This window comes from Mixophyes fleayi, chromosome 1 (assembly GCF_038048845.1).
Source record: "Mixophyes fleayi isolate aMixFle1 chromosome 1, aMixFle1.hap1, whole genome shotgun sequence".
Taxonomy (NCBI): Eukaryota; Metazoa; Chordata; class Amphibia; order Anura; family Limnodynastidae; genus Mixophyes; species Mixophyes fleayi.
Genome location: NC_134402.1, coordinates 15677336 through 15692248, shown reverse-complemented (window position 1 = coordinate 15692248; position 14913 = coordinate 15677336). Strand labels below are relative to the sequence as shown.

The 14913-nt window shown below is 42.4% G+C and overlaps 1 protein-coding gene across 5 annotated transcripts in view; it reads left to right on the top strand.

The window, feature by feature from the left end:
• Nucleotides 1-14913, top strand: part of SLC4A11 (solute carrier family 4 member 11) — a 113343-nt gene that overhangs the window by 52063 nt on the left and 46367 nt on the right. For all 5 annotated transcript variants that reach the window (XM_075189543.1, XM_075189538.1, XM_075189617.1 and 2 more), the window contains exon 3: nt 8235-8393. In XM_075189543.1, coding sequence (XP_075045644.1) covers nt 8235-8393 — 159 coding nt within the window. The remainder of the gene's footprint in view (nt 1-8234; nt 8394-14913) is intronic.

The window sequence follows — 14913 nt, the reverse complement described above, 5'->3', positions numbered from 1 at the left end:
CCGCGATTGGCCCCGCCCCCTCCCGTTGAGGTCGCCGGCTGGGACCACTCTGATTGGCTGGCCCACATTTATCCCCGCCCCCCGCTCGCGCTTAGCCCCGCCCCTCCCGTTTTAATCGGCGGCTGGGACCTAGCTTTTTGCTGCAAGGGGGGGCGAATGCCCCGATCGCCCCCCCCCCCCCCCCCCCCCCTGAATCCGCCACTGCCCTGTTGCTGGTTGTCCTTCCTTGGACCACTATTGGTAGGTACTAACTACTGCACATTGGGAACACCCCACAACACCTGCCAGTCATCTAGCTATCACAATTTAGCCCTTATCAAAGTCACTCAGATCCTTACACTTGTCCATTTTTCCTGCTTCCAACACATCAATTTCAAGAACTGACTGTTCACTTGCTGCCTAATATATCCCACCCCTTGACAGGTGCCGTTGTAACAAGATAATCAATGTTGTTCACTTCACCCGTCAGTGGTTTTATTGTTGTTGAACATTATTGCATAGGTTGTCTTTTGATCTTCAAAATGTAAAAAAAAAAATTCTGTCTCTTCCCCTCCCCCCCCCCCCCTAAAACACACACATCCTGGCAGTGATTGATAGGTAGATAAAGCAGGTGACATTTCAGTTCACGTTATACGCCCTGTGGAATGTAACTCTTCTTCTCCACATCCGTGTCAGATTTCAGTGCGGATCCTAGCTGTTGATACCCTGCAGCTTATTGCATAGAGAACGTGTGTCAGAAGAGGACTTCCCATCTCACATTATATATGCTCCCAGGGAGAAAGAAATGTAAAGGGACAAGTTCACTGTTTCTGTATTCAGCATGTGGAGAGATCTTTCCTGCATCGCTGACCTGCCTGGTCCTACAGACCTGTCACTCAGATCCCTGCGCTCCTATCCACAGCATATATTAGATACAGCTGAACTAATGCCAGGGAAGTGATGATGGATCGAGGACGTACAGTATTATGCAGTCAGGAAGCAGTACGGTGGCTTAGTGGTTAGCACTTCTGCCTCACAGCACTGGGGTCATGAGTTGGATTCCCAACCATGGCCTTATCTGTGTGGAGTTTGCATGTTCTCCCCGTGCTTGCGTGGGTTTCCTCCGGGTGCTCCGGTTTCCTCCCACACTCCAAAAACGTACTAGTAGGTTAATTAGCTGCTATTAAATTCTCCTTATTCTCTCTCGATCTGTGTCTGTGTGTATGTTGGGGGATTTAGACTGTAAGCTCCAATGGGGCAGGGACTGATGTGAGTGAGTTCTCTGTACAGCGCTGCGGAATTAGTGGCGCTATATAAATATAGAGATGATGAATTGTCACTGTAATCCAGTGTGGAATGTTACACCAATGTTTCCTAGGACATCAGAAGAAGCTGCGACTCTGCTAGACGAGCATATGTAGACCTCTAGTTATTGGGACATTGGTTACTTCTTACTAATTTATATACCTTGTCTTATGCAGTATTTATGTTTTGGATATGGTTATTAGTTTAATGTTACCTGTTTTAATAGGATGATTTTAGGGATGTTGCTAGTCATATTCTTACTTGGTTTTCGGGACCAGCACAATTCCAGATCAAATCATTGGCCGAAACGCTGACTACCATAATATTAGTTTCATGTCCATTGTGGCTAAAATGTATTGATCTGGCTATAAACACCTTTTGTATGGTATGGAAGCTCGTTGGCAGATTACTACCCACGTGAATATATTGGGGTGAATGTGTGGCTAATTTTCCATTTTTAGTGTCGATGTAGATTCTTAGGGAATTGCCTCCAGGAATATACAGGAGGATTTGTTTCTATAAAACCACAGCAAGTGCCTGATTTAAACCATAAGAAAAATATAATCTACAAGTAGGGTAACACATAGAAGTCCCCAGGGTAAATGATTGGGTGGGCCTTTACCACCATGTACCCTCCCCCAAACTGCCCTACACCAGTATAGTTTAGTAAGGACCTCTAAAGGGAATGACCATTTTCTCTGTAGTCCTCCACTCCGCATAGTGGGGTCCCATAACTTGGAAGTAAAAAGCAGAGACACCTGTTTATCGTGAAGTTTGCGTGGGCTATAAAGTCCACCCCAGTTTCCTTTTTGTTTTCCAAATAAAGTCAGCCAGTTATAGGAACCAAGTTCTCCTTTTCCTGCTAATTTGGGAGCGTTGTGAATATGAATTATGGGGAATTGAGCATTGTGTGTTAAAGATTGTGGGACTCTCCTATACAGGAGGCAATGGGCTCTACTCCAGGATTAGTCCTTATCTGTACCCCGGAGATGGATACTCAGGTGCTAGGCAGCTCATCTCTCATTTAGGTGACCACAGTACCTTCTCCGTGCTAGTCTTACTAGTCAGATTCTCCTTGATTATGCTACACCTCAGCTTCCACAGGTAGAACACTGGTGGAGGAGATAGAAATTTTAACAGATGGTGGACTTGGTTACCTGGACCAGATGTGCACAACCAGTGGGAAGGGACTCTAAGTGGGGTCCTGGAGTCGTCTTTTGGTGGTGGTCCCCTTTTTTGGGTCTCCAAAAAATGTCAAACTGACGCCTGGGGGTAAATGTATCTTTTTTGCAAATCGCTGATATTCGGCAACTTTGCAGGTCAATTTTAAAATCCCAATGTCTTGAAAGGCAAAACTTGCCGATTTTAAATTTGCCCTGCAAAGTCACGGAATATCGGGAGATTTGAAAAAGCGCAGCTTAATGCATTTACCCCCTGCAGTTCTTGGTTAATCAACTTGTGGGGCGCTAGCTAAAACCAAAAACGTTGAGCACCAATGTCTTGGACAATCCCATCTTCTGTGAGTTCAATTACCATGAGCGTCCTGCAGCAATAAGCACATTGTGACGTAAAACCAGTGACTTCCTCCCTTCGTCACCGAGTATCTTTTGACAGTCGCTTGTTTTAACAAAAATACAATTTGTTTATTACAACTGAACACACAAACTTGGGGATTGCAAACAGTTGTAGCGCACGTTCTTCCTTAAGCTAACGACCACACAACCCGGTGCTGGTCACTGACACTTTTTTTTTTTTATATATTTTTAACAGAGATAGATCAGTTGTGAGTTTATTTTATTTATTTGTTTATGTGAGGTATCCGTTTTAATTCCTCCCCCCCCCCCCCCCCCCTCGCCATAAAAATAGTTAACGAGACAGACTAGGTGCAGGATAGCTGTTAGACGGCCATGAAAACAAACTGTATAAAAAAAATGTTTTTCCTTTTTATTTATTGCACTGACAAGGCAACAGTTTTGGAGGCATTTTATCAGCACCACAGCTGTTTGTGTTGTTTATCTTTTCATTCCATAAAGTCCGCTGTGGCTTTTCTCCAAGTACGGCGTTGTGCAGAGAGCCGTATACCTGACAGCGACACAGTCCTGCTCCTGGGAGAAAACACGTTGTTGTTTTTTTTCATTTATTGCTTTGAAAAATGCCTGTGTAATATTTGATCGATTGCTTAGAGTGCATTGTAACAAGTACATTGGTATTATATAAATAGTTGATAATAAACAATCAGTGGTGGAATTGGACTGGTATCTAGTATTCCATTGTACTTACATTTTCCATACAGCCACTTCTAAATGTCACACCTAAGTGTCTACCCTTGGTGTGAATCCTGTTGCACAGCACTGTACAGAGTATATGATATCATCAGTTCCTGCCCCATTGGAGCTTACAATCTAAATCACCTACTACACACACAGAAGTCCATTATGTCAGCAGCCCATTAACCGACCAGCATGTTTCTGCACTGTGGGAGGAATCCGGAACACCTAGAGTAAACCCACCTAAACACGGAGAGAACCTACAAACCCATGAACCCAGCTCTGCGGCCAGCAGTAAAACCGCTGTGCTACCCAAAGGTATAAAGTCCTTGTTTCTAAATCAGGGCTACAGCTGTAAATCCATCAAAGACCCTGTGGCCGGAATAGGAGACCCAGCACAGTCAGGGCTTTTACAGGACTGCGAGTGTACTAGACCGTATACCGATCAACCTGCGCTCTTGTCTCAATATAGACTCCAGCATATAAGTACTACAGCATGTGCTGCTAAATGTCTGTGCAGAAAAGTCCATACCCAGCTTTGAATCCTCTTGACGTTGGTTAAAATGTTTTACGCACTGGAGATTCTTCCTAAAAGAACATTATTTATTTTTATTTTCTTTCGTCCCCCTAAGATTGTGGTCACTTACCCGTGACCATAAGTGATCATTTGTTAATTGTGCGTTTAGTTTCTGTTGTGTTCATTATTGTTCAATTTTTTTCTTCTTCTTCTTTTTAAGAAGCCGTACTTAACTGGTAAGTGTAGTGACAGGAATATGTCCATTCTGACAAACTACTAATATAATCCAATTAGCACATTGGCCATTTAGGATAATGCTGATCCATTACATTGATCATCGTGGCACTGTCTTTATGTACACCTCTAATTTTGTGGCACCATATATCTCGTTCGGTTCTTACTTTCTGCCCAGTTTATTTTACAGTACATTAGTTTGGTCTACTTGTTAAGCAGTCTGTGTACACATTATATGCTGTCCTATCGTACATGTATTACAGTAGGCCAACCGCAGCCTGTATTAACCAATGGTGAGCCTTGAAGATGGACAATAGCAGACTAAAACGGGCACATGGTTGGATTCTTTTTTTTTTCTTTTCTCTATGAATTAAATGTGATTGTCGTATTAATGCCTCACAAGGATATAACTGTACATGGACAAGCTTTACGTTTAAATCACAGTGAATAAAACCATGCTTGGTTCTGCATCGCTGCCTGCCAGTGCTTCTAGAGAAGGTTAATCTACTATGACCGATGCTATGGGGTTAATGAGCGAGTTGAAGAATATGAAAATATATTTCACTAATAAATTGAAATAGATGCAGTTCTGTGCCATATGCAAACCTCATGCTTCACGCAGGGAGCCTACAGCTGGGAATACCTCCCACGCTGACACTTTTCCTTCCTGAGCACTTTCAACGTCCTCACATCTCTCACTTTGCAATATTTTCAGGCCATATTTGGCCTACTTGTCTATCCTTTCTATGTTTTATCCATATTAAATACGTACCAGCTCCTTTGATCGCCTAACACCCGGTCTCGTTAGAAGACTCCACGGTATTCCCCAATAAGGGCTCTTTGCTGAACACAATTATACATATCACAGTAATGACGGCAGACCACAGACTAGAGTATGTGTGTATCCTGAAAGAGGAGGTGGAAGTGGGATAGAGAGGGGGTGTCAGTGAGCGGGTGGATAAGAGATTTTTGGTAGTAATCGGAGCAAGAGAACAAAAACCTAGAAAGCCATTTTTTGGGGCTGAAACTATCTCCTACAGAATTGTTTTGAATCATCATCACCACCATTTATTTATATAGCGCCACTGATTCCACAGCGCTGTACAGAGAACTCACTCACATCAGTCCCTGCAGTCTAAATTCCCTAACATACACACAGACAGACACACAAACACACACAGACTAGGGTCAATTAGTTAGCAGTCAATTAACCTACCAGTATGTTTTTGGAGTGTGGGAGGAAACCGGAGCACTCGGAGGAAACCCACACAAACACGGGGAGAACATACAAACTCCTCACAGGTAAGGCCAATGTCTGGAATTAAACTCGTGACCCCAGTGCTGTAAGGCAGAAGTGCTAATCACTAGCCACTCATCCCAAAAAATGGCCTATTTTTTTTCATTTCTATGAAAAGATAGGCTGCATGCTCATGAATATTGGATCAGCCCAAAAAATGGCTGCATCCACTGTACATAGACCAGGGCTTCACATCAGTTGTTTCCGTATCTTGTCTCATCATCATTTATTTATATAGCGCCAACATATTCCGTAGCGCTCTGATATCGCAGCTATGTACGAATTAATGTTTTGTGTGGCTCTTGCTGATAGTCCTATCTTGATGCACTGAAGTGAACCAACAATTGTGTTTAGTTAGTTCTGCACTTTACAACACAACAGCACTGCAATGCTTGAGATGTGCATTGTCTCCGCCAGTGTGTGGTGGTCTTTGTACTGGAGAACACATTCGTGCACACACTCATTAATACCCGTGGGGATATTTCATAATCACTACAGTGAATTGTGAGTTAGAAAATAACTATCTTAATGTGTGCCTTTTGCCCATTAGGGCTGGACAGTTGGCGTAATACACATTTGATGAAGTCCAGTTTCCTGCTATGAACTCCAGTGTCTAATCCTGGATTGTTCTCATCAGGAATAATTCATATTACTTGAGGGTATCTTGACTTTTTCTTTCTTTATATAGTCTACAGTTGACCTATTGGGGGATAATGTTGCTAATATATCTAACCTGGTTCTGTATTTGTCTTGACTGACAGACATAGGGCTAAAGATAATTAGGTATTTTACCTTGCTGTCCTGGAGGGTAAAATGTGTATTAATCTTAGGAGCAGGTGGTAATTTTTATATATTATCCTCATTGTTTATTTGTAAGACACCACAAAATTGTACAGTGTCGGACAGTCTGAATGTTAAATCATACAAATCGTACATAAAAAGACGTATTCGTGAGGTTGAAAAATAAGTTGTAGATGTGGGTACAGTGGGCTTACAGTCTAGAGGAAGAGGGCAATGATGAGATAAAAGGAACTAATGGGACTCTGCGTAGAGCTTGGGACGGGAATTAGTAGACCATGCAGAGGGAGTAGTATCGGGTGGCGTTGGAATTGGCTATAGTGTTGAGGTGCGGTGTCATCTGCATAGAGATGGTAGTAGAACTAATGAAGTGTTAGTTTCAGAGAGCAGATATAAAGAGAGAAAAGCAGAGGACTTAGTACAGAGCCTTGAGGGACAACATCAGGTAAAGAAGAAAATCCAAGAGAGTGAATGGTGTTCTGGAGGAGAGGGTGGTTGACTGTATTGAAAGCAGCAGGGGGAGGTCAAAGAGGATAAGTAGGAAGATGTTACCCTTCAACTTATTTGTGAGTAGATCCTTGGTCACTTTTTGGAAAGGGTGGAGAAGGAAGTTAAGGACAGGAAGTGTCAGGTGGTCATACACAAGCCGCTCAAGTAGATTGGAAGCATTGGGGAGGAGAGCAATAGGCAGTAGCTAGAGAGATGGTTTTTTTGAATATAGGAGAGATCAGTGCACGTTTGAAGACAGAAGTGGAAGAGCCAGTGGAGAGCGACAGATTGGGGAGGACAGGGAGGAAGGAGAGAAGTTGTGAGGAATCGTGGTCAAGGGGACAAATTGAGAGGGAAAAGGAAGAAAAGAGCGTGTGGATCTCCACCCTCGTAATTGGAGAGTCTGAACTGAAGATGGGTGGAGGAAAGGTTGGGTGTTTGACAGGTGAGAGGAATTTTCTTGACTGATTCTGTTGATTTAGCCTTTGAAATAGACGGTGAAGTCATAAGCGGTGAGGGAAGAAGGGACGGTGGTGGGAAGGGAAGAAGATGTGTGTGATAAAGAGTCGATGGTGGTTGATCAACTGGTTGGTTATTAGAGACATAAAGTAGGTTTGCTAGGATAAGAAGAATGATTTTGTAGTGAATGAAGTCTGCGTTGGATCAAGCTTTCCTCCATTGACGCTTGGCTTGAATTTTGGATCTCTGGAGAAGATGTGTGGTGGATATATACAATGACAATGCCTGCACCTTAATTTTCTACTTATTATATAAACTTACTCTAGGGTGAACAGTAAAAGTATGTATTTCTGAATGTGTTTCTCCACACGCTGATACCATTATTCATTGGGACGTTATTCCTGGTGCCCTGAACTTTATCTGATAGCACAATGTCACAGAGATCGGGTCCTACATTGGAACTTGGTAACTCTCCTGTGTTCTTCACCATTGGGAATGTGTTATAAGCAGCGCAGTCATTTTATATTTAGACATTACAGTTATTTCAGCTATGTTATGTAGCCTGTTATTGTTGGTATTAATGTCCAAGAGTGGGTTTTTCTTAACTCAATATTTAATACTTAATTTTGAATATAAAGTGCGCCCCCTTTTATGTCACCACTTTATAGCACAACTCTTGCTTAACACCTGGCATATTCGCGGCAAAACGTGTATTAAGTTGTATTCATTCTGTTACGTGTCCCCTCTGTACAACACCACCTCGCTGTAGTTCCCGCCTTGGCCTGTGTTTGAAGCTGGTGTTATAAAGTTGGGATATTAATGAAATAATGGTTGTATGATACGCTTCCGGACCACCACCTCCCATCTAATATCTTTGCTCTGTTTCCAGGTTACCTTAAGTGTGATACAGACGATGGCTGCGACCCCAAAGAAGAGGAAGGGGGTGGAGGCGAGGAACTGTTTGATACAGTGCATTCCTCCATCGTGTCCGGGGAGAGCATCCGCTTCTTTGTCAACGTTAATCTAGAAGGGCCGCAGAGCACTACAGGTGGGTGTCTGTATTCACACTTTCGTGACATTAAGGGCATTGTATGTCAGCTGTGTATGTGCCACCATGTATAAGAATGTCCTGAAATGGGCATCGTGCCATCATGTCCGTACGTTCACATCCACCACTCGCTGGTCTCTGACGGGTAATTTGGCAGCTGGCACCTATGTACCCTCTAAACTAAGCGACTTTAAAAGTGCATTATAGTGAGAACTCCATCCTAAAGGGCCTCATTCAAAACCTTCTGGATCATCCGAGCAAACAGATTTTTTTGCTTTGTGTACTGTGATAAAGCACTGTATTCACTGGAGTCTCGCACAGCTTGACTGAATCATTTCACTGTTTATTGGCAGTTGTCAGGATGGCTTAAACAGTTTCAGCGGTGGGTACAGCAGACATATCCAGTAAAGCCTCACAATTCTTCCACAACCCTACATCTGGCTAGACAGTAGTTCCCTCACTACTAGCCGGCCACTAACTGGCATTGGTGGCCCCGCCCACAAATACAAGCGATCCACCCCAGCACTACAAACGAAACACAACAAACCAAATACTACACCCATGTGGTATACCTGTGTGTGTGTGTGTGTGTGTGTGTGTGTGTGTGTGCTTGAAGAAGTACCCAGAGGGAATTTAACCCTGTCTGCTCCTGCAGACTAGCTGGGTTTTTATCGGTTTGTGGCAAAGAAGCCTCTTTGTCCACAGTGCATTGAAGGCTCAGATCAGTGACCCGTTTATCCAGCTAATGTCCTATTGCAGTTAACCTTACAGAAAATAATTTTTAATAGTGTAAACGTTCTACCTTGCAAACAGAACCACAAGATGTCAGTCGTCCAGAGAACGGGTCATCGTGCCCTTCTGTCTGACGCCTCAGAGTTTCAGTATTGGATGCACGACAAGCGATCTGGAAACGATGGAACTCTCTCGGGGAAAATCTTGCATATTGTTATTTTGGCCTTTTAGGGTGGAGACCTGACTGCAAAGACCTGTTTCCCCTATGGCTTGGAGGGAACATTGTCCGCTCTGTGTGTGTATTTGTCTGCGTTGAACCTTTAGGAACCTCCAGAAAATTAATTAACAAAAATAATTAACAAATAATAAGGTGAAAAAAAAAAAAAACCCATCTAAAATCTATAGCACAGTTCTGGTCCTATAACTGTCAGACTGGGCAAAAAGCACTCATTTTTGTTCTGCCTGTGCTTGGCAGAACTATTGATCATATTTCTGGGTAATATTCTAGAATTACGTTAACTGTTGAAAGAATTATGGTACAGTATGTGTGTTTTTTGTTTCCCCCCCCCCCCCCTATTTTACTAAAATAAGTTCGTAACTTGTAGATATGAATCAGTAATATGCACCCAGGTGGGCTAAGAGTAAAACCGTGTGTGTTCCTTGTGGAAATGTGTTCAATGAAGCACTAGTGGGAATGAATGGGTTAAGAACAGAGTGATATTTTGATCGTCCTGTCTAGAGAGCAGTAGGTTTGGTTAAGAACCGTTCTTTGTATCTGTTTCTAGTATCATCGGTCTTCATACGATATATAATATCCTCCCCTCCGTGTCTATTACTGTAGCTCAGTCTCTTAGGTTCCTTGCCATCCTCTGGGTGCTTTCCGCATCTCGCTGGCATTTTTTTTTGTTTACCCCCTGGCACTAATCAGAAGTATAAATAATACAGTATTTTCTTTCTCATCCTGTGCAGTGCCAGATGGAGAGCCCATGCAGGCACAGACTGAGATAATGTGTCTGTGTGTGTGTGTGTGATGTTAGAGGTAAAGCAGCATCCTAAGGTCCAGCATGCCAGGAGTATGGTGTAACTGTACAGTGCAGATCATGTGTCTTATTACAGGTTCTGTGTGCGCACAGACTGGCGGACATGTGATGCTCTGTACTCTGGTGTTTAGTGTACACATGAACTGTAACCGGACACTGTGATAAATAACTACAGTGTACAGCGGTATCCGTGACACGACTGGCCGGAGCCCAAGCTGGAGGTCGGTGCATCACATAACAGTGGTACTTGTAACTCTGCGACAGCATTTGCTGAACACGGATTCCAAATAAGCAGCCACATTTATTTGTGTTGCATTTTTAAGTAGCACACGTCAATCAATATGAAATTAAAAAACCCAGGGCCTGATTCATTAAGGATCTTACTTGAGAAACTTCTTATTTCAGTCTCCTGGACAAAACCATGTTACAATGCAAGGGGTGCACATTAGTATTCTGTTTTGCACATAAGTTAAATACTGACTATTTTTTCATGTAGCACACAAATACTTGATAGCTTATTTGTACACTGAAATTTAAAGTTGATATTTGTGTGCTACATGAAAAAACAGTCAGTATTTAACTTATGTGCAAAACAGAACACTCATCTGCACCTCTTGCATTATAATATGGTTTTGTTCAGGAGACTGAATTAAGAAGTTTCTTAAGTTAAGATCCTTAATGAATCAGGCCCACAGAGAATAAAATTAGATCTTGCATCCTGCATTCAGTAGGCAAAATTAGTGAAAATGTACTGTGTTCCGGGTCAGTATTGAAAAATAAGGATGTTTACAAGTAATAATCGGACATTGGGGACAACTTGGGTCTAAGGTGGCAGTAGTGCATCCCTTGCAGTTATATGAAGGTCTAAGGTGGCAGTAGTGCATCCCTTGCAGTTATATGAAGATGATTACGTAGAACCACACCGTATAGTAACACACCAGAAACTAGAACATCCCTATTGCTGTGTCCGGCATTGCTCCCTTTCACTGGTACACAATGTTATTCCTGGTCGTTATACAGATGTAATGGATGAGGGGATCATTGTAGAGGTTGTGTATGTGTTGCCATAAGACCCGTGGCTGGGCTTCTGTCACACACAGAGCTGTCTCATCGCTGCGTCTAGAGGAGCCTTTTCTATTCCTTAGAGATCACTGACCAGCGGCAGGAGGTCTGGGGTTGATGGAGCCGTGTTCAGCACACAATAGAGGCGGCTTCCTCACATGAATGCTGTTTATGACCAGCTACACAATGCACCTCTCATTACATCTCCACCAAGGCTTTGAAGCCTGCACAAGGGGCTTGCACTGTGCGGTCTTGTTGTCCTGATAAGACCCCATATGGACATCCCTGCAGAGTTACACCCGGCCACACTCTGTATACAGTGTCTTTCCGTATGTATACGGTGAAGTTCAGACATTGAGACATTAGGAAATGGTTGATTGAGTGACTCAGTGGTGCATATATCTGCATTTGTTGTACTGATTTGGCTTTTTAGAGTTGCAGACTGATATCTACCTCTAGAACTCCAGGGGGAGTTTACTAAACTGCGGGTTTGAAAAAGTGATGTTGCCTATAGCAACCAATCAGATTGTAGCTGTCATTTATTTAGTGCATTCCACAAAATAACAGCTAGAATCTGATTGGTTGCTATAGGCAACATCTCCACTCTTTCAAACCCGCAGTTTAGTAAATATACCGCCAGATCTCCATGAGAGAGGGGTCTAGGGAGTGAGTGGATGCTGCAGAGGAGGATATTTAGAGGGAAGCGAAGATAAAACCTTGGTACATGAAGATATAGGATCATCAAGGTGCGCATACTAACCGCAACGTGCGTTTGTTTTATAACGCACAGATTTTGGGCATACGTCACCCCAAATTCAACAAGGAGCGTATCTGACGATACGTGCGCTGATAAATTTGGGTCTAGGTCTGCTCCGCTCTTCTGCACAGAACATACAGAAAAATAAAATAGACATCATTGCAAGAAATGATGAGAACAAGAATTAAATGTAGAAGTCAATGAATCCTTATAATGCAATTTATATTGTTCTACAGAAATTAACACGTTTGCTCCTTTTTTTCGGTACGTTTTATGGAAAGATTTTCTTGCTGTCTGTGGTCTTAGTGGCTGGTGAAACAATGCATTTGTGGTGTTCAGGTGTCCTCAAGACTTGGTAACGATCTATGTTATGAATATGTATGACATGTAATTGTATGGAGAGGTGTAAATGTGTAGGGTAGCAGACAATAGCTAATTAGCTTTGGTCAGTAGTGTGACTTGGGCAATGTAAGGTTTCTGCTTCCTGAGGGTTACAAATTCACATTCTTCCACTTTGTTATTAAAGTACTCCCTTTGTTTGTGAAATAAGAGGCCGTTTCATACGTAGGAGTTTTATAACTATTTGTGACTGGTACAATATGCCTTTTCATGTTGGAGAGACCTATATGTTAAGTTTAGTGTAGTAGTAGTATTTCTTCTAATTGTAGAATTCGGCTGGTTGGTTGCATGTCTTGCCGTTGGAATTTAGACAATCCTGTGACCGCATTGATAACGCTATGAAGATTGCATGCTTTAATGCTTCTATGAATGAGAAGCAGAATGTTTGCGCAACGTTTGGTAATATTTTTTTTTTTGATCTTTCAAAATCTCCTAGAATGGCAGGGTCCCATTTCTGCTTCCATCGCTGCGTGGGAGATACTGATAGAGTAGCGTTTATTATGGTGTATTAACGGTACAGAAAGAGTTCTTAACAACCTACTGGAATATCCTGAATGAAACCAAAGCTATTCACAAATCCTCCATATAAGCAATGCCCCATAGCTGAAGGTTGTTCATGTCTTCTCCGTGTTCCTCCCCTTCTTCCTGTTCTGGATAAGGCCGTCAGTCATGTGCTACACGGGCAATCCTTTGGTCATCCGACAGCTATATGCCTGGTTTATTCGTTTGACATCATGCCTGCTACTGAGCACAGAGCCAGGGCACATGTTCCACATGATTATTGAGTGGACCGCAGATACCAACAATAGAGGAACAGAGATGGCAAACTCACTATGTCCAGGAGCTGAAATGAGATGGTAATGATGTAGATCAAGCAACCCAGTCTTGGGGTTAGGGGAGGGGGATAAGTCCTTTGATACTACTTTGTTATATGGCCGGTCAGTGGAAAATCATAAAGGGCTTTTCCTCTCCAATTAGCAAATCTTATATCAAAGCCTGCAGCCAAATATATGCTCACTATAGCTTTAGACCAGTGATGGGAAAAATGTGGCCCTCCGAGCCTTTAATTGTGGCCCCCAGCTAATTCATGCTTTGTCAGATGTGTTGGTTATAATTTGTAACACTAAGTGCCGGCTGATATGTTATTACAGATGGGTGTCTGTCTCAATAAGTTAAAACACATTTAAGAGAGAGAGGGTAAGGTGCAGCCCTCTTCAAGGTTAAAGGGACCCCTGAAGTCTCAGGTTGACTATCGCTGCTTTGGGCTATTTAGGATTTGTGTTACTAAATGATTTTTGGATGCTTACTGTGGTTATATGTGCAGGAATCTTAGCGACAAAGATGGTTTATTGTTGTTATGTGATAACATCCCTGCTACATATTGCAGCTTTTGTAAACCACATGTTTAAAATGACGTAACGCAGCCTGTGTGTGGCCGAATGATTGGGTGATTGCTGACGCTACAGCTAATTATTACAATGATGAATACTTGGAAGTAATTGTACTGTTTAAACGGACCATTTGTCTTGTGTTAAACTAATGTTTACGGAACCTAAATAGAAATTACCATAAGTAATGAATGACATCTCTCAGAAATCCACCTGTGCCTGTCCTCGTGCCAAGTTATGATGTCGGCCCTGTAATCACCTCCGTGTGCGAGCGCTGTTATCATACCAGTGATCTGACATTCCTTTTCCTCTATGCGAACCTGTGGTTTCTGGCGCCCTCACTCACCTGCCAAATGAGTGTGACAAATGCGATGCACATTCTGCGATTTGCCTGCGGTGCGGCAGAAGAGAAGGGTTCAGCGAGGTCGCAGTGAAGTCACGCTTATAATCCACAGGGGAATTGTCAATATTGTGGGGAGTCAGGAAGGTTGTAAAAGTTTCTTGTCTGCGGAATGTCACAGAACAGAATTACAATGCTCCAGGAAAACAATGTCTCGCTGTGCAGATGTTTGTGAGGCTTACTCTACTTAATTAGTATATGCAAGTTTTTTGTTCAGCACTGATAGTTTAACTGCCACATTGAGGAGCATTATTTGGGCAACAGTGAGATTTATAAAGCAGCGCACACTACTTCTATAAATTTTGGGTACAAGAGACAATATTAGGTACATTGAGCCTGATTCATTAAGGATCTTAACTTGAGAAACTTCTTATTTCAGTCTCCTGGACAAAACCATGTTACAATGCAAGGTGCAAATTAGTATTCTGTTTTGCACATAAGTTAAATACTGACTGTTTTTTCATGTAGCACACAGATATCCACTTTAAATGTCAGTATACAAATGAGCAATTTGTGTGCTACATGAAAAAACAGTCAGTTTTTAACTTATGTGCAAAACAGAATACTAATTTGCACCCCTTGCATTGTAACATGGTTTTGGTCTGGGAGACTGAAATAAGAAGTTTCTCAAGTTAAGATACTTAATGAATCGGGCCCATTTAGTACATGATAAACTGCCTCTAAAGATGCTTTTTATAAATGTACCTGATTGTGTCTTGTCCAAGTTCCTGACCAAACACAC